The 27,405-nt window shown below is 36.4% G+C and overlaps 1 protein-coding gene across 2 annotated transcripts; it reads right to left on the bottom strand.

Moving 5' to 3' along the window:
- On the bottom strand, positions 1 to 27,145 carry FEZ2 (fasciculation and elongation protein zeta 2). 2 transcript variants are annotated; one of them, XM_021528081.3, is made up of 9 exons: positions 26,874 to 27,145; positions 25,268 to 25,376; positions 21,517 to 21,633; positions 19,975 to 20,119; positions 17,089 to 17,354; positions 14,253 to 14,333; positions 10,537 to 10,612; positions 8,292 to 8,357; positions 1 to 2,143 (listed from the first exon to the last, which is right to left on the bottom strand). In XM_021528081.3, the coding sequence occupies exons 1-9, from the start codon at positions 27,110 to 27,112 to the stop codon at positions 2,127 to 2,129; spliced, it is 1,116 nt and encodes a 371-aa protein (XP_021383756.1). In that variant the 5' UTR covers positions 27,113 to 27,145; the 3' UTR covers positions 1 to 2,126. The 2 variants fall into 2 exon arrangements, with proteins under 2 accessions (XP_021383756.1, XP_021383757.1); XM_021528082.3 differs by lacking the exon at positions 14,253 to 14,333.
- Positions 27,146 to 27,405: the final 260 nt, after the last annotated feature.

Genomic DNA, 27,405 nt, shown 5'->3' on the forward strand with positions numbered 1-27,405 from the left:
GCAGATTAGCAAGGTTCTTTTTATTCAAACATTTTGAGATCTGTTTATGTACATATATAGGTATACATATAATACTTGCCACAGTTGGCAGCTGTTGTTTAATGCATACAAGGTAAACAGGTACTTGTCATAATGAAACCTTGTTTAGTCTGATGAGAGGCATGAAATTCGCAAGCAGATGTTTAGCTCACTGAAGTTGTTTCTGGTCTTTATTTCCAGTTTCATTACTTTTAGTAGTTTGTGACTTTAAGTCATCCAAGATTTGTTACAAGTAACATACACTTTGACAGAAGTTTTTTTGTTGTTTTCCTTTCTTTTATTTTCTTTTTTACTCTTCTCTTTATTGTTGCTGTTTTATTTTGTTCCATCTTGTCACTACAAGCCTCATCAGGAGATTGAAGCACCTATGAATAATCTCGTACAGAGACATGGTGGGTTTCACATGTGCACCTTCTTAAAAATAAAGCAGGGTCATCCCCTTTGCCCATTTCCAGGCATCAACGGTCCACATCAAGAATTTCTACACAAAAAACATGCCATAATGAATTTATAACAGACCAGCTACAGAAATAAATGGCTGCCTTATTTTTAGAGAAATCACAAATGAATTAAAATAAAGCAGCAAAAAAACTTCTTCACATATGCCACACTTATGGAGAGGATCTATTTATTCCTGAGCAGGATGGCAAGTATCCATTGGTGATCAAGTGGGGGAGAGGGAGGAAAAAAATAATTTTCAGCTGAAAAAGGCACAAAAGACAAAAATATTGAGGTCTTGAGAAAAACAAAAAAAAACAAAACAAAAAACATTATGAGAACTATCTTCAAACCATGTTGTTTTACTGATCAAAATAGTATCTGGTGATGATGATAAAGTTGAAAATGAAAGATGATGATGTAAGGATAAAATTTCTCTTTAACTAACAAAACCCTTGAAGACTTCAGATGGAAAAAACTGAAGAAAACATGTTTATTTCTTTAGAAGCTTATATGCCAACGCTTTCAGATAGTCAGTATATACATCTGGATGAAGAATCAATAGGAATTTAACCTACAAAAAAGTGGGTTTTTTTGGTTTTTGTTTTTTTTAATTAGTACTCCCTGCATTTCAATCTCACCTTTTGACTGGCAAAATTACTTCTGACAAGTATTTAAAGTTGAGAATATGGGGTATGTCTCTTTTACAGGATTTATAAAATACACTCTCATCTGTTTGAATGCAAGTACATCATCACAGAGGAGACAGTACATACAATTTACAAGAGATATTTGTAGTAAAATTCAGCGATACATAACAACAAACATCTCAATATAATACTAACTTGGAAGTCAGGTGCAAGTTTTTCAAACTGTACATGTATTTTTAAAAAGATACCTTTTAAAACGTTTATATATTGAAGCATTTTCATTAAGATCAAACACCTTTTAAAACCAGTAAAATTATAGCAGCAATATGGGAGAATATCTAAGCCACATGAACATTATTAATTAAAATAAAACCAAACATGAAATATTACATTAGTCAGATGTTTGTGTTAATACCAAGAACAAGTAACACACAATTATTTATGCCAAACCAAGAAATCTGGATTTGTTAATCTATGAACAAATCTGTTGTATACAAAGAAGTGCTGATTGCTGGCTTTCACAATCACTTTTCTGGAGTGTCCTGGAGAACTCACTTGAATCTTAAATTCCAAGTCTGACTCAGATAATTTTTTCATCTTTGTGCAGGAATTAAGGATACTTTTAAATATGGATTCCTTAACATGAAGCTTATTTTATTTACACTATTCAAAGTTTACCTTTCCTTCCAACAACAAAATGTGCAGGAAGATTTATTACATGCTATACAATGAAAAAATAGACTTTAAAAAGTCAGAACAATGCAAGTAAAACTGTACAATGTTTGTTCCCTGCTCCAGTTCATTGCACTATTAAGTTAAACTGGATGAGTTGTCATGCCCAGATGACTTACTGTAGGATCAGAAAATCCACACACACGGAAGAGGTAAATGAATACTGCTTTAGGTATAGTGCCAAATGAAAAAAATAGTATGAGTTATATCCAAGGAAAACTTCTCATCACAGAAAGGAGCATGGCTGGTTCTGAAAGGCAGCCCTCTTCATGTAGGACACAGAACTGCAAAAAAACCACAAATACACATTGATAAATATCAGTGAAGTTTATATGCATAAAAAGTAATTTATATACTAAAATATTTAAATGTTGGATTCTACCCTATTAGTAGCACAGTAAAATCTAGTAATCAACTGAAATGCCAATTAAGTTTTCAGCCTCTCTCAAAAGGTAATGAAGAGACAAAACCCACTATCTTTAACTAGTATTATCCAGAAATGAGTTAACTAAAGGTCATGTCTTAAACAGTGTTTTTTAAAATGTTAGATCAGTAAACAGAACATTAAGTAACAGGTGACGCATGCAGTTATATTTTAAAAATATGCACTGACAATTTGAGGTTCTAACTCTACTTTCTAATTCTGGTGCGTGTACTAGAATCACACAGTGGCAAGATAAGACATGTCCTTCACGTGTTTCTCATTCCTGCTTCAACATAAGGCACAAACCTCAGAGCAATCCAGCTTTCAAACCAATGCTAGCACAACACAAAAGCAAATAAAGAAGTCAGGTGTAACAATTAAACAAAAATTTCAAAGGTAAGAAAATAAATGTTCTCATGATCTCAAATACTTGCATAATTTAAAACCAGAACAAGGTGCAAATTCTTGCTTCATTAAAACAAAATAAACTAAAAGTTTTACTTGAAAGATCAGGTATGAAATAGCAAGGAGAAAGACGGGCAATTTTTCTGCTTTCATGATATCTACATTCAGAAAAAAGAAGAAAACACCAGACACTTCATGCATTTTACTAACTAGAAATGCACAGCATATTATTTTTAGCACTCTATTTTTGTCACAATTACTGTTTGAGGACAATTGGAAAAGAAAACAAAGCTTAGCAGTAAATACATCTTATAAAGTTTACTGTAATAACACATCTGACTTCAAAGGAAATAATTTCAGCTGTAAGTACATACTTATGTCTTTTATATAATAGTTACATAAATATTATCCTTGTACGCAAAGCTAAATCTTCACATTTTGTAAAACCTGGAAGTAGTAATCATGAAATAACATGTCTAGATGTGATACCAGACAACCTACCCTAATACTAAATTCTGTGTATACATTGGTTAACATTTCATATAGATCAATGACTTGTTTTGGAAGTAGCTAAATTAAGGAACTCTTGCTTCCAGCAGATTTTGTCAGATATTCTTCACTACCCATACAGCAATGAAACAAGGTAATTCCCCTTTCCACAATGCTGTCCTCAGCTTCTACATTAAACCTGCTGTGAAGTCCATCAGGCCCTCTCCATGCTCTCATGCCCCCAAAGAAACAGGAGCACCTGTATGGGCATTCAAGTAGGTGAATATATCAGATCCAAGGAGAAGCTGGCTTTTCAAGGCAACAGCCATCAGCTCAATGCAAACAGCAGTTCCAGTCCTTCTCCTGCCTAGATGTTGTTCCTTACAGTATTTCTGTTACTCCTGAAACACCTGCTCTTGTCTTGTAGGGTTGAAATTGGCAATTATTACTTGTGAGATTAAAAAGACAAGCAACTGCACAGAGGCATTTTCTTCAGAAAGCAACCTAAACTTACATACTGCAAAGATTACAGATGCAACTACACTATATATAATATACATAATACTAGTAATATAAATATTCATTTTCATATCTGTAGAATGCTACTTGCATTATTGTACTTGGCAAATAATCATTATGCAGAAAGTCATTACATTATACACACAAGAAGAAAGACTGAAAGCTTTAAAAAGAAAGTAAAAATTCAATAAGTACTGTCCATACTAACACAATTTCATCAAAGGATATAGTACTTACTACTGTTGCCAACACCTAAACCCAATGCAGCTGCAAGGTATGACACAAATATCTCCATCTTTTTACAGTTTAACTTGTGCACAAAAAACTCAGCTTATTTAGGTCTTTCAATGGACATAAGCACAGAGTTTTCAAATCACCTTGTATTAGTTCAACCATCAAAAAAGGTCAATAGAAAGATGAGAACAAACAGCATTTAAATACTGTGACCTTACTAAGCTGCCAGCTTCAGTCCACAAGTGTGCTTTCTAAGACAAAGAATTTCAGTTTTGGTTTGGTATTTCTTTCTCTGTCAGTAAATTCATTCCCCTACCCTTTTTCAAATCCCAGTTTCTCCTTCATGACTCCTGGTGATAAAATATAATAACAATATTGATATATTAAAACATATTCAGAAAAAATTAAGCACAATTTCAAATGCTGATCAATTTTATATTACCACCTATTTTAATTCTAAATCTATAAAATATAATATGAACCATATTCTAGTGGGAAAAGAACTAGAGTTCACTTGCAAAGCAAATCACTAGTTCCCTTGCATTATGTTAGGGTCAGGATAGAAATGTCCACTGGAAAGTAAAATCAAACAGAACACTACAAAAGGAAAAATATCCCCTTGAAAAGAATTTAGGCTGTAATAAGAGCACCATGAACAAGAGAAGATAAGCTGCTACACTGTACCAGACTTTTCACAGGGTATGTACTCAGTCTGGCTTTGGGATACTTACCTTTGAGGAGATATTCCTTACAGAAAAGATCCAGGGGAGAGCTAAATGACCCCTGGAAAGAGGGACTTAACCATGATAAGGAAAATTATATTCTTAACATTTTGGGGGACACAAGGGGGCAGTAGAAATTGGGGAAAGAAGATGGTTTAAAGAAAGAAAGCATCAGAAATAATTTCAAAACTAATAGTCTTACTGAGAAGTGCATATTAGAGGTGGTTTTATCCCCTAACATGAAATGGCCTGAGTTGCTCTTTTTAATTTCTTTATTACACTGTATTTGCATACATCATGTTTTGAGAATTTACACTTCCAGCACTTCAGAAAGATTAGCTGATTATGAAAAAAAAAAATCCAAGAATGATCCATGGTTACAAAGAAAGTCAATAGCAGATCTGGCTGCAGAACTGTCCTTCAAGTTTCAGCTGTTGTCCAAACAACTTTACCCAGTCATTATTAAATTAAGATAGTGAGTATTAACACACACAGAGGGGGTCTGTGTCTTCCTGTATGATCCAAATTTCAGAATTACTGGGCATTTAGTTCAAGTTACTCAAGATTATACAGAATCTGTGAATTCTACAAAACACACAGGAATTCAGAGAAAATATAAACTTATTTCACTATCCTCAGAGCGCCAGTCACATGGTAAGATTTCATGTTACATCAACAATCATGCTCAATCTTATGACTTCATTCACCTTTCTATGTTCACAGCACTCTTCTGTTTGTTCCTTTACATTGTAGTAACAGTACTTCGTCAATAATCTTTTCCCTGACATTTTTTCTTCCTGATAGTTTTGCCTCTCAACCATTTAAGTAACTGTTCAACAGTGACAACTAGTATCTGAGCAAGTCTGTTAATAATTCTGTGGACAGCTGTAACACCCATATAGGACTGCATATCCTAATTTTTTACACAGCACAGAAGGGCAAGACAGTGCTGCTTTAAAAAAGTAATCAAGAGCATGTCTCCAAGATTTATTTTTTCTGCTCTGTAAAACAGAATATAAAGGTTGAAAAAAGGTTTCACCTCTGTGCCAAACTCTATTTCCCATAAAGCTACACATATCCTAATATCACAGGTAATTTACTGTCTGCTTTTTTTGTTGCAAGATTGGAAAAAAATGATCCTCAAAGGAACACATACTTAACAGATTTTAACAGAACAAATTATATCACCTTTGGTGATATAATTCACACATTTCAAAATTTCATTTCTTGATTAAAGCTTAATAAAAAGCAATAAAATCCACTCAGTGTAAAATGAATACAATGACCACTATACCATGGGTCCAGAACTTCTTTCAGGAAACAAATTTAAATCCTAAATTTTCAAGATTTTTACCTTGCCAAGACATTTTTAATCTTTACAGTGAAGAGAGCAGAATCCAAAATAAGTAGGTCACTCCTTTTATTTTGGAGTTAAGAAACAGGTTAGAATATCAGGTATTAAAGTTCAGCTGAAAGTTGATCTAAGTGGTTATAAAGAATTCAACCAATCGCCTCTTAACAAGCTTTAAAAATAATGTCCAGACAATAGACTGGCAGTTGGGAGTATTTTGTGCCACGAAAGTCTTGTGGGTGTTTCAGGCCAGAAGTTTTAGTGGCAGAAAAAGAGCAGTAGGTTACAACTTCTGAAACAACTGGAAGATTTGCCACAGAATAAATCTACAGTACAAGTAACACTGTTAGCTGACTTATAAATATTTAACATAATGTCAAAATAGCATATGAAGCTTACTTAAGGCTATACTGAAAGGAAGAGTAAAATTCTATGCTCACTAGTTCTGAGCTCACAACTATGTGCCACAGCACAAAGCCCACACAGGATGAAGAAAAGCTTGGTTCTGTTCATGAAGAAAGTGGTAGTTGGGGGGAGAAATTGACTTTTCCTTTTGCTTTGAGTGATGCGAGTGGTTACTCTTCATGTTCCCACAATTTGTGTTTCACAGTTTAAAGATAACAATGTTTGCATATAACGGGCATCCTGTTTGATCCGAGACACTCAATGCATGACATTTTTGCAATTGTTGCATCTCATTAATAGAATATCCTTGGTGATTTTTAAGTAATGAGCACACAAGAGGCAGGAAGGAACTTCAGTTCAAGCTTCCTAGATCATCTTCTCATATGTTAAGGTTATCTACCTTTATAAGCCTTCTTTACTTTTAAAAAGATTTCTACATTTCCCTAAGCTGCCAGTTTCTCCTCAATATCCCAGTAATCTGAAAGTTCTTCCCAGTAGCTACGTCTAAAAATAAGAGCAGACACTGTGAAAAGCACTGTTAAATCCAGTCACTTATTTCCAGATAGATTATGAAGAGCCAACAGTTTTAATTACTGACAACAGTTCATCCTCTTGGGTCAAAGATTCTGCTTCACAGAACTACTGCTTAGTGCCATCACCACTAAAAAAAAAACCCTTGACCATGATCCTACACGGCTCACATGCAAACACCTGTCTAATTTAGGAAGAATTTTTATAAAGAGTAAGTAAACAATGGAAAAATAAAATGAATAAATTGAAAGGATCTCTGCATTCTTACATGCTTACACAAAACTTAGAAATGAATCTCTTTCAACAGGAAGTCTCTCAGAGCTTCCAGAACATTCAATGTCTTTTCTTCAGATTTTCTGAAATGATAGCACACTATATGTCATCCATAACTCAAACCTGAAAGTACTTTCAAGTATCTGTGAGAGTGACTGTAAATTTGTGTAAGAAATACAGAAACCTTTAAAAATCATATGGAGTAAGTCAAGTCAAAAGACAGTATATTCAGAAAAAAGATGAGACTTGGAACACATGATACCAAAAGAAGAGAAAAACTTTCACAGCATATGAAAAGCAGACTATTATAAACATTTTGGTGGCAAACAAAATGTCACCCATCATCTTTCTGTACAGGTATTTGTTCAGATCTTGGGAGTTTGATGCATTTGCTAAACTTTAAACACTTAAGAAAATTGTATCATACGCCAAGAATTAAGTAAGAGTATAAGCATTAGCAAGATCTAGCCAAAAATGAAGTCAGATGAAAAACATTTTAAAATAATTTAACAACCTGGAAACTACCTGGAACAACTCCTTTAAAGCTAAGACAGACAGTATTTTTTAAAGTCTGACATTCTTTAAACACAGTCAATATGTAAGACTGGAAAATAAATGACTCATACAAAAACTTATAAAACAATATTTGAAGAAGGTATAACAAGTAAAATAAATACTTTCCATTATTGATCAGAAAGTAACACTTGAAATGAAGCTGTAAGCACTTTGCATAGCAAATGTTTTACTACCATAGGAAGTTTGAGTTCCAATTACTGAAAAAACTGTGCAATGGAAGATTTTAACCATACCCATTACACTTCATAAGCCAGACTCCTTTGTTCCTGCTGATGTCATTCAGCAGTTTGCTATATTTTACTAACAGAAACAAAATAAACATATTCTGTGTATGAACTGTACCTCAGAATGGTTGGACAAAACAGAACATAAATGACAGCTGTGTTTGATTGAAAGGCAACATAATTAATGAATGCTGTAGGATCACTATTTTCAGATACGCATGATAAGTCAATTAAGTTAACTTAGAATCAAATAAAATCCCTGCTAAGAAGCAGACTCACCCTTTAAAATATAGTCTGTTAACAAGCTTGGCACTTTCTCGCTATCCTCTTTCATGGCATGCAGAACTAAAGAATGAAAAGAAAAAATCAGATATTTAGTCATAAATTAAACACAACACATAAAAAATACTTTGGAGCAGTTCCAACTACTCATAGAGATACTACTATGAGGTGTAAGAAATCTCTTAACTGAAAGATGAGAAGATACAATGAGACATCACATCCTCTCCACCTTCCACATGTGTAATTCTCACTGAGCTCCACAGTCTGGGGATGCAAGAACCCCATTTCATGTAGTTAATATTACAGTAAAACGCCATCAGTCATAACCAGAACAAGCACCTCTTCCTTAGAAAATATTCTCACCAAAAGAAAGTCGTGACATCCAAAAACCAAAGTATGCTAACAACTATTAATGAGCTGGAAATCTCAGGACTGAGATTAGGACAGTACTTAATATCTTTGATCATTACCTCAAATAATGGAAAAATGCTGTGAATGATCCTATGGAAATATTAATGGTGTTTTTTTTCCCTCGCTGTAATGGTGAATGTTATCTGCTGTAGGTTTGAAAAATCTTAACTACGTGACTTAATTCAGCATTAACTTACAATAATGCAAAAATACCATTTTGTGACAAATATGAGTAGATCTTGTCCATCTTACCTATTTCTGAAGAAGGAATGGACAAGCATGACTGGACATATATAAACTTCTGTCACTACATAAAGAAAAACAATGACTATTCTTTATAAAGTGCCCAGGACATGACTGAAAGAAGGAAAAATACAAAATTCTACTGAAAAGCAGTATTTAATAAACTTCAAATTCCTCATATGAGACTCTAAACTCAAATTATAACAAGTGTTTTATTTCCATTTTTACATTGAAGTAAGACGTTAGTGTTCATAACTATGGAGTAATACAGAGCTTTGAAAGAAAAAGCAACTGAACAAGCCTGAACACCTGCTTTACTGCCTGCCTTAAAACAGCAGAGACAGTGAGTCACAAACCTGCAACTGACTCACAGGAGCAAGTTCCAACCAACCCACAGAAATCAATATTGTTGATACTCTTTACAATGCATTTGTGCAAGACATTTTTTAATAAACCATCAAACAACACAAAATGTTTTTAAGATACTTTAACATATGCTTAATAGCATCAAGTGAAATTTAAATATGGCAAGAGGATAAAATTTCATTGCAAGAATAAACATAATATGAAAAATCCTTTGTCACAAAGAAGTAAAAATTAATATCTAAGGCTGCCTACTGTAGACAAATAAAGAGAACTCTTATTATTATTTAAACATTTCATTTACCTGGAATTTATAGAATATTAATTTTCTCTTTCCAGAAAACAACCAATGAGCCTTTTACCACCCCTCAGCCACCCATTGAATCACAGAACTGCTGCTAAAAATCACTTTAAATACATAGTGAGATTCTCCACTGAGATCTGATCAAATGCATTGACGTACTCTACCACCTATTTTTAAACTGTTCCTATAAACATCCAATGAACGACATGCTATTGACCCCTAGAGATGCCTTGTTGTATTAAGCCAGCTAAATAAGCAAATTTTTATAAAATACAACCTTGATTTCTTGCAAATTAGAATAAAAAAAACCAAAAAAAACCTATAAAATCAAACAATTAGAGGACTTGGAATTTATAGTCATTATGAGGAGATGGCCAAAAAAAGGTGTGAAGAACAGGGAATTCAAAGCTCAAAACTCTGTTTAGCTTGGAATTCCTAATTATCAAAATTTATTAACAACAAAACCCCGCCACCAACACCACAGAGAGAAGCAGGCTATTTTAAAGGCAATCAAGTGCAATCATTATGGATGGAACTAGTCCTACATATCTTGACATCCACTCCATTTTGCTGAAGTCATTACAACAACCTCAGTAAAGCACAGCAAATGTAAACAAACAGGGATGTATCAGGCACTGTAAGACCAAATTTCATGATATGTGGCCAACATCAAAACATGGGAACATTTACATCCTGATACATGCAGGTTTCTGGCCTTCATGGTTTCAAACAAAGGTAGGAAACAAACCTAACATGAAGGCTCAGGAAACAAGCTGTCCAAAATCTATGGCTAAAATCATGCATCTTTACATACATGCCCTAGGGTAAGAGGGAAGAGAGAAGTGGATGGATTCACTGGCTTTGAGCAGCCACAACCAGAAATACAATGAGGAAATGAGCAGGGGAATTTCATATTCTCACTTTTGGTTAATGTTTGAAGATCTTCAACAGATGGTGGTCCATTTTTCTTCTCATAAGGAATGACGGTTGTTAAGTACTGTCAAATGAAAAACAGAGTTACTTGACAAGTCCTTTCATACAACTTCATTGTATGCATTTTATTTTGTAAAAATTGTAGAAATTGAAATAGTTTGCCACAAACAGTCATATTTCAGAATAGATAAAATTCTACCTTTCCATCTCAGAGCTTTTATCACAGAAAACAAGATTGTTTGGGTTTTTTTCCAAACTATGTAGCCTCTAGATGTCATGCAGCTAACTGTCCTCTCTGCAAAGAAGATGATGCTGTCCCAGAGTTAGGTAAAAATGGAAACAGATGGCTTTCACCTTCTTCTGCTGTAGACTTCCAACTAAAAAGAACAAGGCAAGCCTAAGGAAACATGATACCTCAGAATATGGAATTTGATTTAAATTATCAGTTTTCATAGTTGAGTGTGCTAACAGATCGTTTCAAACCAACTCCTTTTAAATTCTATTTACTGAAATCTTTAATTCTTGTCTGCTTAAAAAAAAAAAAAAATCACAACAATATTTCTTAAATCTTTCAAGATTTTCATACCTGCAGTGCAACTAATTAATTTTCAAATTCTTGACATAACCCTGTTGGGTCTTATATTACATGCATTTTAGGCAACATCTTTGCAGCCTATATGAATGCATATTCTTCTTAAAGAGGTCAGAATCTCAAAACTACTAAAATAGCTGGAATTTTCCCCAATGGAAAAGCTTCCTGGAAGTTCCCTCAAGTAAATTTTTAAGAACTACAGAGGAACTTTATTCTGGTTTTACAGCTACAAGGCAATAGGCAAAGTAACCCTCAATGTCTCATTCCACTTGACATCTATGTAGTTGTCCAGGTAACAAGCAGAGAACACTTTACAAGCAAGGTACAAGGTCTCCTCCTCTCCTGGTACCAGTCCTTCAGTGAGAGTCAGGTGTAAGTCAGAACTACATGGCATTCTACCCTTTACCTGGACAATAAAACACTAGGATATTTCACTGTACCAATATCAACTAACCCTGTTTCACTTCTCCTGTAAACTTCACCTTCCATTTTTCCTTTCTGACAGTAGCAATTAAAAACAAAAAAAGGAATTTCTTTGTTTCCATAAATACTTTCCTTCTACTCATCAACTTTGCAGCTGTAACAATCAGTCTCTATAACAACACTGTAAACCTCATTTTCTGAAATGCTATATGAAGATAACATATTATGAAAAGAATGAAGGAGTGACTGAAGTGTAGCTTACTGACAAGACCAAGTGTCACATCTGCTGTGACCTCCAAATTTTTGAAGCAGATTTGATGACATGATAAAGCAGCAATTCCCACTGCAATTTTTTATCACCTACAAAAAGTGTTTTATATGCCTGAAAATCAAAATGAAGATGACTGTCATGAATTTTCTTCTGGAAATATGAGCACAGAAAGAGCTGCCAACATTTCAATGCTTTTTTTTTTTGTTGTTTTTTACTACATGCTCAGATAGGAACAGGAAGCTTCCACTGGAAGTTTGTCTTTACATAGTGAAAATCTCTTAAGCAATTTTTACTTATGTCTCAAACACAATGGGACTAAGATTTTAAAAAGGGAAGTAACTACTATGAGATGGTAGTAGAAGGTGGTAAATACCATTAAAATTAAAAAAATGAAAAAAGTTCTGAAATAACTCTACAAACTTCTCAAACTTTTTAAAGTTGTAACTTTATGTATAGGAACTTCTGGCTCCCAAGGTACACAAAAAATTGTATGTCCTTGCATTTTTTTCATCACAATTCCAGATTTCTAACTAACTCTTCCCTACTAGCAGAAAACACCTGAATGTGAGTTTATAATGACACCCTGAAAAAAATCTCTCCAGTTTATATTACGAGAGCAGCATTAAGAAATTGAAAATTTGATACTTACTAAATTTTGCAACTTGTTGCAATAAGGTTACACCAGTATCTCAAAAGCAGGGCCAGGATTTGGTAAGGAGACAAAAAAATCCTAATCAAACAAAAACCTCCCAAACAGAAAATAAATGCCATAGAAAAATGGATTTCCAGGCATAAATCATATCAGAGCTGGTATATTTTCTACTTTTCTACCCTACATTTAATTTTAAATTCATATCACTTCCTTGATTTTCTTTACGATACAGGAAGGGTAATAAAAACCCATAAGGGGTTTTCTATATCCATAAGGATATAGAAGAAGATCAATCAGGAGAAAAGTATGATCAACATGAAGAAAAACATCAGTAAATTAACTCAAAAAATGACTGGAAGAGTTAGTTAATCACTGTTATTTTTAACGTATGATTATGCTACTTACATCCACATAGGAGGCAGTGAAAGTTTTTTAACCAAAAGTATGATGGGGTGGCATAGCTAGATAAGCTCATTTAATGAAAATATATGGTATTTAAAACACCTAAAGATACAGATATAAACAGCTGTAATTTATGGTAAAGACAGCCAAGAAAAAAAACAGAAAAAAAACCAGGTACAGCTTTACTAGCAATGTGGTAGAATGATAAAAACTCTTGTTAGGTAAGCTTTGTCTATGTGCTCAAGATCCCCAAAGCTGAGGACAAAAAAATAACTGCCTCAATGTATCAAAAAAATCTCATACATATACTTTGCCTGAGAAAGCAGGCAAGTCTCTGATTTTTAGCCTCATGATTGCAGAATGACTTGAAGAGTTGTTTTGCCTCCTAAACTCCTCTGCAGGATACAACACTCATCTTCCAGACAAAATACTACTCAGCCTTGACTTCTAAAGTACCAGTCAATTTATTGCCTCAATGGACTTCTCACCAGGGAAAAAAAAAAACTCTAATGGACTCCTCTGATAAAACTGCATAAACTAAAATAGTGCGTACATATTAAATGATGTGAAATGCCAATATTTTATAGTGTGCCAAAAGACTAAACAACAGCATAAGCATTAGCAGTTCACTAAAATTCAGAATGCAGTTAATAAAATACATACTACAGATCTGAAACAGCAGGCAAGTTATTACTTTGAAACAAGGCATAAGAATCTTGCTTCCAAGATACACACAACATCTATATGATGCCCACTGAAGCTGTCTCTGCTCTACATTTTAATATTAAATAACCAATGAAAAGACACAAACTTGCCTATAGCTCCTGTATTTTATATTGGTAATCTGTATTGCACATATCTGGCTACTTTTAAAAATCATGCAGTTTTCAAAGGCAAGGGAGTAGTGTTTACATATTCCAGGTGCTACTCTGTTTTTAGATGTATTAGCTCTGAACATTTGAAGAAAAAAGAGAACAAAACCTTTTTTCATTATGCACGTTGCTAATGCTGAAGGCTGAAACACTACATCTAACCTGATACACAGTTTTTGACTGCTTATTAGATTTTTACAGACATGCAGTGTATCTAAAGCATGCATTATGCAAAGCACACTTTTAGTCTGGGGTAAGAAATACAGGTTATTAGCTCAGTGCATTATCAAGTCTTGAATCTCTCGAGCTGCTGAGGAGAGAAACTGTAGGCTCATCAGAAACCTGAGGTAAGGAAGCAGAGATTCCAGCATTTTATCCTGTTTTTTCCTGTCTCAGCATTTATTTTCAGCTACTGCCAATTTTTCAAGATCTCAGCTCCTACCAAAAGTGCAGGCAAAGAATGAGAAAAAAAGGGAGAAGATAGCCCAGCACCTGTTTCTCTCCACTCGAGTTTCCAAACGTGTGGCGGAAGCCATTCTGTATGACATTTGAGATCCCTTCCATGCTGAAGCGCTAAAAGTAGTGAAAACATAGCAGAAAGAAAAAAAAAGGGACAGAGAAAAGTTCAGAAGACTATTAATCTGCATTTATCAAGACTATGAAAGACAAATGGCAAAGACAAGCTCCAAGGTGCATTTCAGCACATTTCTATTTCTTCACTCACCTACTTAATTTTAGGAATTAAAATGCAAACTGTATAATGGCAGTTAGGCAGTATTTCTACACCAAAATATATTCAAACAAAATCTTCACACTGCAGACCCGATAATCAAGACTTGCTTTTTATGGCTGTTTCATTTAGAAATGTAAAAAAATAGCATTTTTCACAGTTCAGCTCACAGTAAAATCCCCTCTAAAGTTTGTGTTCAAACAACATATGTTTAGGGACACTACTGACACCAATTTTTCAGATTTTAAGGATGTACTATTCAGTAGTAATTTTCAGCTACAGCTCTTTAAAACTTTTTATGCTTTCATGCTTCCTTTTCCACAACTGAAGCAACCATTAGTATTCCTTATTTTCTGCAATATCATAAAATATACACAATTAGATAATAATACACCCATATTGATTTCAAGTCCCCATTGCAAGGAATCAAGTAATCCAATTAAAGAAAAAGCAGTGTACAATCCAACTACACATTTTTCCTTGAACTTTGAATCCTTTTTGCTTGCTGGAGAAGTAAAAAAAAAATCAAAATCAAAACACCTTTGACGTTCAGCATGTGATATAAAATCAGCAAGTGACATGAACATTAGAAGAAGAAACAGCCAAGCTGCTGACACAGGGCAGTATGATGAGCACACCTCAGCACATTTATCTGAAAGTATTTATTTATGTAAGAGGAATAAAATGTGCTGGAATACAGTGTTCTTTTACATTCTAAAGTACACAAGGTCAGTAAAGACGTAAATTTTGCCAAAGCCATCTTAAATCTTTTAAGGTATCTTACTTGAAGGAACTGGTATCTTCAAGCCCTGATTATTTTTAACTGCTCCCCAGTTTCCCCTTGTAAAAGAGGTAAAAGTTTAGAAATCTAAGAAACTGATTTACCCAAAGATGGTAGCAAGGAAAAGAAAATTAAAATACCTGAGGTTTTCTTTCTATTCAGTTATCGTATCTACAGGAAAATTCATTTTCTTAAGAGTATGACAATTGAAGTCTACGTCCAATCTTTGCATTTAAATGAGACTTCAGTACAGTTAACAAAACAACCAATTAATACATTATTTATTAACATGAACTTAGTCTTCACAAAGCTACTAGAACATACTATCTGTAAGCACATTCTCAGCACTTCCAAAAAAGAAAAAAAGGAAGAAAAGAACTGTTGAAGAAAGGAACCTTGAGCCCTGCACCTCTTTCTGGGAGAGCGCTCTCAAATCTGTCCTTGATGACAGTGAAATCTATTTTCAAAGGAATCACACACATGCAGGTACAGTCTCACCTGTGAGCTAATCTGTTCAATCCCTCTTAGAAACCAACCTGACACATCTGTGTCTTGAAGCAACCAAATATGAAAATGTCGTGTCCTGGGACCATGTAAGTTAAACTTGAAAGCATCATTCAAGTTTCTAATCTTTAAACTAACTAGAACAGTTTGTGAATCACTTGACTCAAGTTCCAAAACAAAGTAATTATTTCTCTTTCTAGGTAGAATATCCCTTTTTGCTTTTCCATGACTGGGAAGAAAAAAAACAAAACCTATTCACTGTCCTCTTGTAAAGGGGCAACAATTTTGTATGGTTTTTCAGACTAATACTTTCTCAAGTTCCACTAAAACTTAGCTACACACACAAACATCTCTCATTTGACAGATGAGATCAGAACCCTATCTGGGGTATGTCACAGGTATATCTTATGCTTATAAGTTTAGAAATAAATTCTGAAGTATTAATATTTCATTATAATGTTTATTGCTTATATTTGAAAAGCAAACCCCAAAACCTTCTCATATTGAACTGAAGCATTATTTCTGAGACTTAGCCAACATCTACAAAATCACATTTTCTGCATCCCATAAGAATCATTAAGAAATTCAAACATTAATATTAAAATTACTTAAGTAATTTTTAATTATACTAGACAGATGAGAAAGAAAATATTGCATTGACAAGCTAATAACCTAATTTATTTTGTTCTTTGACTCCTCTTATCCAACTCCACTTGAAAGACGTTTTTCCTTTTGTTACTATGTTTAGTAAAGATAGATAGATAAAACAATTTATCTCCTCCCTGCAACCATGCACTACACACTTCCTGTCTCTTGTTGAATGTAGTATCTCTGCCACAGGTTAGGAGATCCAGGGTAAGACATTCACTTTTTTCCTATCTAGAAACCAGCATGATCCATAAATACTTGCGATTACAGCAACAATAGTACTGAATTTCCTGCAAGACTAACACATACTAAAATTCACACAGTAAAACCAAACACATTAATTAATTTGCCTACTGACAATAGAACACAATTTGCCTACTGACAATAGAGCAGTACATTCCAAAGACAGTATTTTTTACAACAAAGGCATGCTAGTTCCAGGCTGATTTGCAAACAGTTAAAAAATATTTTCTGCATATGAGAAGAGTAAAATATATGATCCTGTGGAAAAAAAATTCTCAACAGGAAAAACTTAAGCCTTGTTTGTGAATGAAGGCATAGAAGCAGCAGTACCAAGTATCTTAATATAATCTAGGACTATTTCCCATAGCAGAAAAAAACAAAAACATTTTAAAATGTACAAAGAGTTATAAAAATTTTCTTACTGTTCCAGGCATATGACCTCTTTCTTTGCCATTTTGAGGACTACCATTTTTCAGCTTCTTTTTCTTCTTTGCTGTTTCTTTGTGCTCTCGCTGTTTGTTTTGTACTTCAATAAGGACAGAAATGAAGCTGTTTTTCACTTCCTTTTCAAACTCCAGCTCATCTCGTAGAGCCAGCTGTTGTACCAGTTCCTCAGAATAATCCTTAATAGCAGTTTCAATTTCCTCTAGCATTTCATTTAATTCAGCAACAGACAATCTTTTGACTCCTACAAATAGTTCATATAAAAAGTATTATGTCAAGATTTTAAGCAAGAGAAAACTTGTGTGAGTTACAAGAAAAATGTACTCTGAAATTTCTCAAAACAAAAAATTCAGTTCTAAAACCACATAGAACAAAACAATATTCCTAAAGGAATAAACACATTCCAGAGGTGACAAGATTAGCAACAAGAAGATGGTTAAATTTTCTTCTTACTTCTGAGAAATCTGGGATAATCTGCAAATATGAAAAATGTCTTGGTAGTTTATGTTGGAAGCTGAAATAAGTGCTAAATTTCTGACACATAATCTACTATTTTGCTCTGCACTCACTGTTCAAAGGAAAAGGCCTTCATATTTTCTGAACTACTGGGTGATGTGTCACAGATAGTACAATTATGACCAAGAAAATGTTTTGAGGCTTGCTTGGGTTAAAAAAAGAACTGCTTTCTGTTCCAGTTTAGATCTGACACACCTAGGAAGCTGGCAAGTCCCAGCAGCTGCTGTGTCAAAGAACATAATCTTATTTGGCACTTGAGAAACAGCTAGTCCTGATTACACTGACAGGTACAATCTGTTTAAGGACACTGCATAGATGCTTGCAATTATTTAGTTTTATTGAATTAGTCTAGGATCATTTTTACAAGAATACTTGTAAGGGAAAGCACCTACAGACAAGTGTTGAAAAAGACAAATAAGGCCACAAACTACTAAAAAGCATAGCTCTTAGAAGCATCAAACGTAGTAAGTGAATTTTTTCTCTTAAATTACAGCAGGGAAAATTGATTGGAGAAAGCTCATTGTCACTTACTTAACTGAAGAAAAGGCAATGAAACAATTCTAAGACAATTCTATGTTACGAAGCCACAGCTTTTCAAGGTAGCTTAGGCCTTAAACTCTGTTCAAACACTGTAACAGTAATAGAGAGAGGGCACCTGTGAGTCCCAACACTTAAGAACCAGCTTCACAGCTTAAAAACCAGTTGATCTAAAAACATAGATGTAGGTTATACAACTGCAATCCTGACTGATGATAGACCAGTTGTCATTATCAAAGTCTTGAAAGGGCTGCCTAGGAAATCCTCAGCTAATGCACATGAGTGGAGACAGAGGAATTCAAATGCAGAAGACTACATAGACTGAAACTTAGTAGGCTGAGGAATTCACTTGTGTAACCAGAGCTTTATTTTTGGACTGCCTTAATGTATGTCATTTCCTATCCAAGAAAAAAAGTAAATAAAAGTGATTTCCTGCTCTGAATCCTAAATGAATTAAAATGTCTGACCTATCCTATAAAAACCAGAGTTCCTAGGAAAAACCTGTAAAAATTTCAGAGAGATGCAGACCAATTCTGAAGCACCTTCACACACTAAAAACAGGTAGCAAGAGTTTTTAAAAAAATAGTGAACTGAAAGTCAGATTCTGAGAAAATGGTGAAGCAAAGTTAAATTATCTGCCAAAGTAACTCAAGGCATTATTTAGTCGAGACTGGCCTTTAAACTGTAAAGATGTAACAGACAAGTTGGACTCCTGAGGCAAAGCAAAACTGACATAATATGAAATACTGAGCAAGCTTGATTAGCTCCAAACCTTAGGACATATGGAACTGTCAGAAAAGCAGGAAGCCCTGCTGAACACAATACATTTTGCTTTCACATTCCTGAAATTTATGTGTTGAGACAGTTAAGAGACCATTTTCATGGTTGGAATCTCTTCCATAAATCTGAAATGTAGCAGAAACTCTAAGTCATGCCACAAGAGGTTGGCCATTTTTCTGAATCTTCTACAGAGTTTGTATTGTTGACCCAGACTACAGGTAGGAAAGCACCAAACTTTTTAAGAAAGGCCAAAGTAGAAAGATCGTCTATCAAATATTCTTTGTGTCACTGCTACCTTTTAGAATTCATGTTGACAAATGTAAAGATTAAACTAAATTTTCCATCACAAAACTGATTAGTCAGAGGTTTTTTACATGCAATTCAACCTACTACAATTTAATTATTAATCTAATTTCTCCTTTGCTTTTGTATAAGGAAGCACAGATGATTTCATGTGAGTAGAAGATACAAAGGATATTTTTCACTTTTAAGCTCTCTGAAGAGGAATGGAAAGGGAGGACTAAAAGATATGCATGGTCCTTATGGGGCAAAAAAGAAATGATTGCCTTATTTTTGTGTTATGTATATGTTGCAATGACTGAAACTGTACCAAAGGTACGGTAAGCTTTATTTACTGAATAGCTTTCAAGAGCTTTAGCTGATCTAAAATAGTTTACTGGCATCAATAAAGTGTCTCACTTTACAGAAAATAATGAAGTTTAATTAAAAATAACCAACATATCACTTTACCCATGAAGGGATCTCATTCCAACATATCAACCTTCAGAATACTTCCTTTAAATTTAAATTCTATAAAGTCTTAGTTTTGTTCTTAGTCATAAGAAAGCTGACAAAGGTAAGTCCTCTATGCACTGAATCTAGGCTATTATTTCAGAACATTTTGAAAATATTTTTTGAATGCAGATCTTTCATAAGAAGGACTTGCTAATAATCAAACACATGGCAAACTTACCCTTTAAAACTATTTTCATTAAGCATAAGAGCAAAAATGCTAAATAAATACCACCTACTCTCTTCATAGCTGTTGTTTGTACTGGATCTCTTGAGGGTCTGAATTTCCTGGGAAAGTATAGAGAGCCGATCTGATTGGGTGGGTGTTTCATCATCTTCTGGATCAGGAGATTCCTGCATCATTTCCTCTATTTCTTCAATCACCTTTGAAAAATGAAAACCCTTATGAAAACCCTCCTACATGAAGAGCTTACAATTTGAAGCAAAACTGGATGAAATGATCACCAAACTAGATGGAAGAGGAACAATAAAATTGTACTGACATTTCCTCCCCATCCATGCTCTCTGAGAATAATCACACCTTGTAACAGTAGCTTGGTGATGGCATAACAAGAAGTGTGTTGAAACTATGGGGTTATTTCTATATGAAGTTACCCATGATTCTGCTTAAGAGAACTAAATTAATGAGTAAGCTGGAGTATCGTTCCTGACTATTCGGTTGAAGGAAGACATAACAACAAAAATAAATTATCTCCCTCACTCCTTATTTCACCACATTTTTCTGTGTAAAACAAACACCCCCCTCCTTCCTCCAACCAAAAACCAATTAAATGAAAACTAATAAAAACAACAAAGAAAAAGCCAGAAAAACATCTCTGAAAAACCAAAAAGCCCCTCTAAACACCCTGGAAATTTCCTGTGCTTGTGAGAAGTTTTTTGAACTTATCCACCATAACCTGAAGCTGATTTGCATCCCTGAGCCAGACAAAAAGTATGACAACAGAAATTCTGTGCATAGATAACTTACTTTACATCACATAAATGATTACATTTCTACAGGCTAAATTAACTAGACATTTGAATAAATAACACAGCAACTTTTAGAGGTTTAAAGGCTGTAGTCAGTGCTGAGATCCAACCCACAGTAAAACAGAGCTCAGGCAGTTCAAGCAGTCCTTCTCCTGTACTATTAATAACCATGTTCATCAGAGTTCACAGCTTAACCCTTGCTTAACCATTTAATCAACGATAAAATAGATTATTTGTTTGCTTACTAAAGCAGGATCTTAATAGACTTTTACTCTCATTAACCTTACTCAGAAGTGCAATTTTCAAAATAACTGAAGTAAATCCATGGATTTGTAGACTTTAGATACCAAGTAATTTGAAGGCTCAAATAGAAAGACAGATCTGCCCTCATGTTAGGCAAAAACCTCAAAGAATTCCTGCTAACAGCAAAGCCCTGTGTAACTATGAACTGCCACACAGTTATGCTGAAAAACTACAAACTCTACCATACCACTAAGATTCTGAAAATATTTTTGCTTTTTACACATATATTTAATTTAGTAGCATTCCTGACTAATTCATGGTAAGAAATATACAAAGATTTCAAAGACCCTGGACTATCAACCTCACCTGAAGTACTGAAACACTTTTCAAATCTGAATAATGTAATGCTACCTCCCACATTATTACAAAACTAAACAAAGAACAATCAAAAACTTAGCCACACTGAAGAGCAAGAACAACAGCAAAAAATAATAACAGACTAAAACAACATCCTACATCAACAACACTGTCTTTGCTGAACACTTTACCTGCTCTGCTGTGAAGAGTGGCTCTTCATTGATGCAGGAAACAATGATAGAATGCATATCCAGCTGTTCTCTCAGCTCTTCATCATCTGACAGGTCAAGGTTCAAGTTGTCATTTACCTAAAAAGCATGAAAAGGTGTATTTATATAAATATATATACACACCCATAATGTGAGGGTATAAAATGCATATAAAGTTCAAAAAGCAAATGGGGAACTATCATTGAATTTTAAGAACGAAATTGAATCTTGGCCCATAAAAATGGACTCAACAGTTCTTTCTGTCAAACAGCCTGGCAAATAAAATCTAAACTGCAACTGGACAAAGTTAAAATAGCTGTCAATCTTTCATGTCATTAAATAATGTCCATAAAGACCATATACACACTGACATGCAGATATCTACATGGGAGGCTGTCAAGTAAGTACTTAAATCTTAACTGAAGATTAACAAATATCTGTGTGGGGTGACAAACTTGCCTGTAATGTCTAACGTTACACAAACTTCTTAGTTTAAGTACTTTTATGGTTCCACTTCATCACATAATAAAAGACATGGAAAAAAGATGAGAAGAGTTGATATTGAATGGTGATATCAGAACACTGGTATCACCCCAGATTATTTTAAAAAAACGTGTCATTGAATATCTCAGGGTCTTTTCAGAAAGGAAGAGAAGTAACACTGTTCCCATATATATACCACCAAATGATATCCATCCTTTCAAACCAAAGATATACATACAGTAAGGAACATAAGTCCCCTCCTTAATAAGTCAGGCATATTTTACTCTCAAACAGTGATATATCCTAGCTTATTTACAGAATTGTTTCTTTACTTTGTCTATTACTAGATTCCAGCCTAGAAAAGCCTCTCAAAGCTGCAAAGCCCAACATCTGCCAATTGAGCTCAGCTGCTTTAACTGATCTTTGGGCTAATTTAAAAGCATCGTGACTGGCTGTATGAAGTCCTTGGTCTCACAGTATCAGTTTTCAGTTTTTCTTGTAATTCCTCCAATTTTCTCAGTTTCTTCAGATACCTTAATAGTTGTCAGATTCACTTTGAACCTGCAACCGGTATCCTCAGATAGCTCACCTGTAGGGATAAACATACAATTTGCACTTCTTCAGCCCTCAGAATGAAGTCAAATGTCCACTTTTTTCTATAATCTGAACTCCAGTAACTGTGCAATGACAAGGCTCCACTATGACTCTGTCTTCACCTACTACACAAATACACTCCAATATGACATTTTTAAAATGTTAAGTATTTTTCCATGCACATAGGATATGACAACGATGGGATAGTAAGGAAGCATAACAGTTTACCTAGGAGATCTGCTTTCCCCCCTGACATATCCAGAAATATTTTGAGACCTTTGAAAACATTTTGATAATATAGACTAACAAACCACAAAAAATGGCATCAGCTGTAACCCAGACTAAAACGAACACTTGGCTTTCCACCCAGCCACACTCCATGCCTCCCTCTGTCCTCTTGCTACCAGGGAATGACCGATTTAAAAGTAATATAGGGAAAACAAAACAAACAAGGAATTGCACAATCCCATTCCTCATACCACTGTGCACAACACTTCCAGCCAGCTACTTCTTTCACTGTCAGATATGTACAAATATGTGCATATAACTGTCATGTGAAGGAACCAAGATCAGGTGTATCAGCCTTATTGACCTTATATCTTTCCCTACTAAAACAGGAGGAGAAATGCCTTCTGCACAATTCTGGTAGCATATTATTAGTTTCAAATGCATCAGGAAAGTGTTGCTTAGCTGTTTTCATTGTAAGGAAAATAAAACAATATACTAGCTGGTCCATATCTGCTGTCATATATCCAGCAATACTACTGAACACAAAGCAGCAGAAGAAAAGTATGTCAAGCACTCCTCACAGACTTTACACATCAGAAGGCATTCCATGTGGAGTGAAAGCTGAAAAAACTTCAGATACATTTATCCATGAGCTGGTTTTCTCTCTACTGGCACCACACTTAAGATTCCTTCTGATCCAGCAACACTTTACATGTTTTAATGTACTTTCTTCATAACTTCCTGCAAGTAACTTATAAAAATGGTACAAAACATTTTCTTATGTACTATACTTCGTTGCTTTTAAAGAAATCCATTAGTCTTCCAGTCCATTTTTCCTGACACAAGGTCACAGCATGGTGGAGTTGTATTTTTAGTTAAAATATAAGCATTTAATTACTCCAAAACCATTTATAAATCTGAACAAGGACTCAATAAAAATTAGAAGAAACACAAGTCAAATTCAAGGGACTCAAATAATGAAAAAACATGAGACTCAAATAAAATAAATGAGTTCTAAATTTGCACCTTCCTCTACTGAAACCCAAAGTATCCTTTTCAGCAGAACAATCTTTGCTTCTGTCACAGTAAAAAATATCTGTTGATTATCTAATGGATGGCAGAAGCCAAAGCATTACCCAATTCTTAGGTTACACACTCAGATATTTTTACAACATAACTGGACTTCACTATGTTTAAAAGATAAGCCATTGGTTTCTTCAGAAAACCGGTGATGTGGTGGTGTGTTTTTCCTTTAATTTGATATTTGTTCAATATCTGTTCATGCCCCCCCATCCCTAATCTCCTCCTCTCCCCAGTTGTCAATCTTCCCTAGCTCTTCCCTAACCCCCTCCTCTGCAAGTTGTCAATCCTCCCTTTCCCTGCCCCTTTCCCTGGAACCTTCCCTGTCATTCCTCCTAGCCCCCTCCTCTGCTTCCAGAGTATTCTCTGTCTATTTAGTGAGGCTCAACACCCTATTGGTTACTTTGTGCTATTCCACTCCCCTGCTTCCCCTGATAGGTTTGTGATATGTTAGTCCTGCCCTAAACTCCTGCCCTGCTATTCCCTTATTGGTTGCTGTTCCTATACCCCTCCTCCTGAGTTCTTGTATAAAACCTTTGTTCCTCCTCCCGAGGGGGTCTTGGGGCTCACTGAATAAAACCATCCTGTTCGCTCTCAAGTCCCGTGTCGCCTTCGTCTGTCCCCGCACCACCAACTGGGACTGCAGAGCTTCACAGGGAAAGCGGCCGCCCGTTCTCTTCCCTCGCCGCCCAGCACGGCACCGCTCGGGGTGCCGCAGCAAGAGGAGCTGACCGCGATACAACATGGTGAGATGGGAATTCCTCCCAGCTTTTCTTCCTGAAGTGTTTTAATCCACTTTTAAGATCATCAGAGGACAATTCTTTCTATAAACCTTGCTGAAGCTCTTAATTCTCTGTTTCCACTCCAGAGAACTATTCTAACTCTTAAATAAGGAAAACAAAACAAGCTCTTACACTTCTGTGTCTCCTGGGCCAGCCTTCTTGTTAAAGAAGCCATCTTACTGTGGAATTAGATGAACTTTGGAAAGTCCTCACTGGACTTTGAGTACTCCTGCCTCTTTTCCTCCCTTACCCAGACCAGTGTTCAACACGAATCATACAGCAGAAAGATTTTATGTGAAACACTTTCTCATTTTACATTTTTTTCTATCATGCTCTGGCTCTAATGAAGAGTCATCTAAAACTAACCGTGAATTATTCCAACCCAGGGAGATGTAAATATACATAAATGGTTCTTTGATTTTTAGAAAGCTCTCATGTAGAATAGCAAGTACTAAAGTATTTTCAGCCACTTAAAAACAACTTTCTCTTACACAAATGCAAAGAGTTTTACTTCCTTGTTGAGTACCAAAGACCCAAAAAGGGTACTTCTGCTGATCAGAACTTACCCCTTTTTCTGAAAGATTCAGTGTTGACAAGTGCAAAGCTCTAGTATGGGAAGACTTCCAGTCAACTGGCATCACATTACCATAATTATCAGTCAAGGCATTCCAAATCCTGGAGAAAAGAATAAAGGAACAAAAATGCAGACCTCACACAAAACAGCAACTGAATCAGCAATAACCATATTTGTAATGATCATGTATCTCTATCAGTAACTGTATTTTCCTCCCTAAATATTCATCTGCAAGTTACTGACAATATTTTTAGTGTTTTAAAGATACAAGAAAATGTTTTTTGATAAATGTAAGTTACTTCCCTTTTTAAGCAACAATGTATGCACAGCAGTGATACAAAATAATAAATGAAGACAAGCTTCTATACTACTTACGTAACTAACTCAAAATCTTTTTTGGGGGTGGATGAGCCTTTCCGTCAATGAAATTTGAGCTGAGCTATAAATTACATTCCTAATGTTGTTTAGCAGAGGCTGAGTAGCAAATTCTGAGCCAAATATTTTCTTTTTTTCCTTTCCACTTATCACAGAATAATGAACATGCACAGATCAGACTAAAATTTTGGAAGAATTTGTTTTGTTTTTTTTTTTTTTCAGAAGCACTCCTGCAGAGCTCAGCCCACCACTCTTGTCCTTGGTCAGTCTTTACTGTTTCTAGAGTGTGTCTCCTCTCTAGCTGTCCTGGAGGCTGGCCCATGCAGACATGAGGCTTGCACACGCAGTCCCACACTGGTGAAGCAGATCAATCTTTAACCACAGCAGCCCCATGAGCAGGCTGCTTCCTCAAATCCCCAGCCAAGCCCTGCCTCCAGGCATATGCTGTAGGTGGATGTTTGGAATGGTTGCCTAGCTAAGGCTCACAGGAGGTCAGAGGAAAGGCCGAGGCAGACACAGAAGGGCAGACAGAGCCTTATCACTGCCCAGCGTGATTCATGGTTCCCTGAACTTACCTCACTGTTTACACCATAGATCTAGTATTTTCCTAACAGGCTTTTAAAAATTCTTCTCTTAGAACAAGACACACAGTTGAGTTACCTTAAAGTAAGTCAGCATTATTTTTAATGAAGATAAACTGACTAAATTTACTATAAAATAAGAAATATAAGTGTTAGTCAAAAGCTGTACAGCAGCATGGCCCAGAAAGGCTCTATTCTTCAGGGGGGTATACACCGAACAATTATTATTGCAGTTGCAGCTGCAATTTTGTTCTTCGCCTGCTTGCTGCACTTTCCATGTTTAAATTCAAGCACTGAGACAGCGGGCACTTTTCAAGAAGCTAAACAAACACTAACCACGGTCACTGCACTTCAGAACAAGTACTTCCCGCTTGCTCGGCGGGCTCAGAAGCCCGAGGATGCTCACACGCTCCCCGGGCAGACATGGGATAAAGCCGGAGGGCTCCATGTCAAGCCCCTTGCCGAGGCCCGGCGGCTCCCGGCTGCAGCTGCGGGGGCGGGGAAAGGCTCCGCTCCCGCAGCCCGCCAGCGCCGCGGGGCTCGGCAGGGCCCGGGGGCAGCGCTGTCGCAGGGCCGGGCTGGCGGCCCGCGCTGTCCTCAGGCCGTGCCGGGCTCCCCTCCGCGCCCCCGGCCCGCACTCACTCGTCGTCCTGCAGCGCGCTCTGCTCCGTCAGCGGCCGCAGCGCGACGCGGCTCTCGCCGCCGCCAACCCGGGCCTGCGGGGGTTCGAAGCACAGGGACAACTTCGCCCCGAGATCCCCGACGCCCCAGCCGCCCTTGTCGCAAGCAGGCTCGAGGCCGCTCCCCGCAGAGGGCTGGAATCCCGAGAAGTCCTGCCAATCGCCCGGGTCTCGCTGCGAGGACGCCGCTGCCGCCGCCATAGCTGCGGACGCGGCGGTGCGCGCTCCCGGCGGTGCGCGCTCCCGGCGGTGCGCGCTCCCGGCGGTGCGCGCTCCCGGCGGTGCGCGCTCCCGGCGGTGCGCGCTCCCGGCGGTGCGCGCTCCCGGCGGTGCGCGCTCCCGGCGGTGCGCGCTCCCGGCGGTGCGCGCTCCCGGCGGTGCGCGCTCCCGGCGGGGCTGAGGCAGCGCCCGCAGAGCCGAGCCGGGCCGGGCCAAGCCGGGCCAGCGCCCACAGAAACGGGCCGGGCCGGGCCGAGGTGGGATAGCGCCCTTGG

The sequence above is a fragment of the Lonchura striata genome, chromosome 3, assembly GCF_046129695.1.
Source record: "Lonchura striata isolate bLonStr1 chromosome 3, bLonStr1.mat, whole genome shotgun sequence".
Classification (NCBI taxonomy): domain Eukaryota; kingdom Metazoa; phylum Chordata; class Aves; order Passeriformes; family Estrildidae; genus Lonchura; species Lonchura striata.

What these genes read in the sequence shown, in the direction of transcription:
- FEZ2 (XM_021528081.3), bottom strand. Translation starts at nt 27,112, where the DNA reads ATGGCGGCGGCAGCGGCGTCCTCGCAGCGAGACCCGGGCGATTGGCAG. An exon ending in CACTCTTCACAGCAGAGCAG is followed by an intron (nt 20,120 to 21,516) that starts GTAAAGTGTTCA and finishes CATTTTTCAAAG; the next exon opens with GTGATTGAAGAAATAGAGGA. An exon ending in AAACAACAGCTATGAAGAGA is followed by an intron (nt 17,355 to 19,974) that starts GTAGGTGGTATT and finishes AACTATTTGTAG; the next exon opens with GAGTCAAAAGATTGTCTGTT.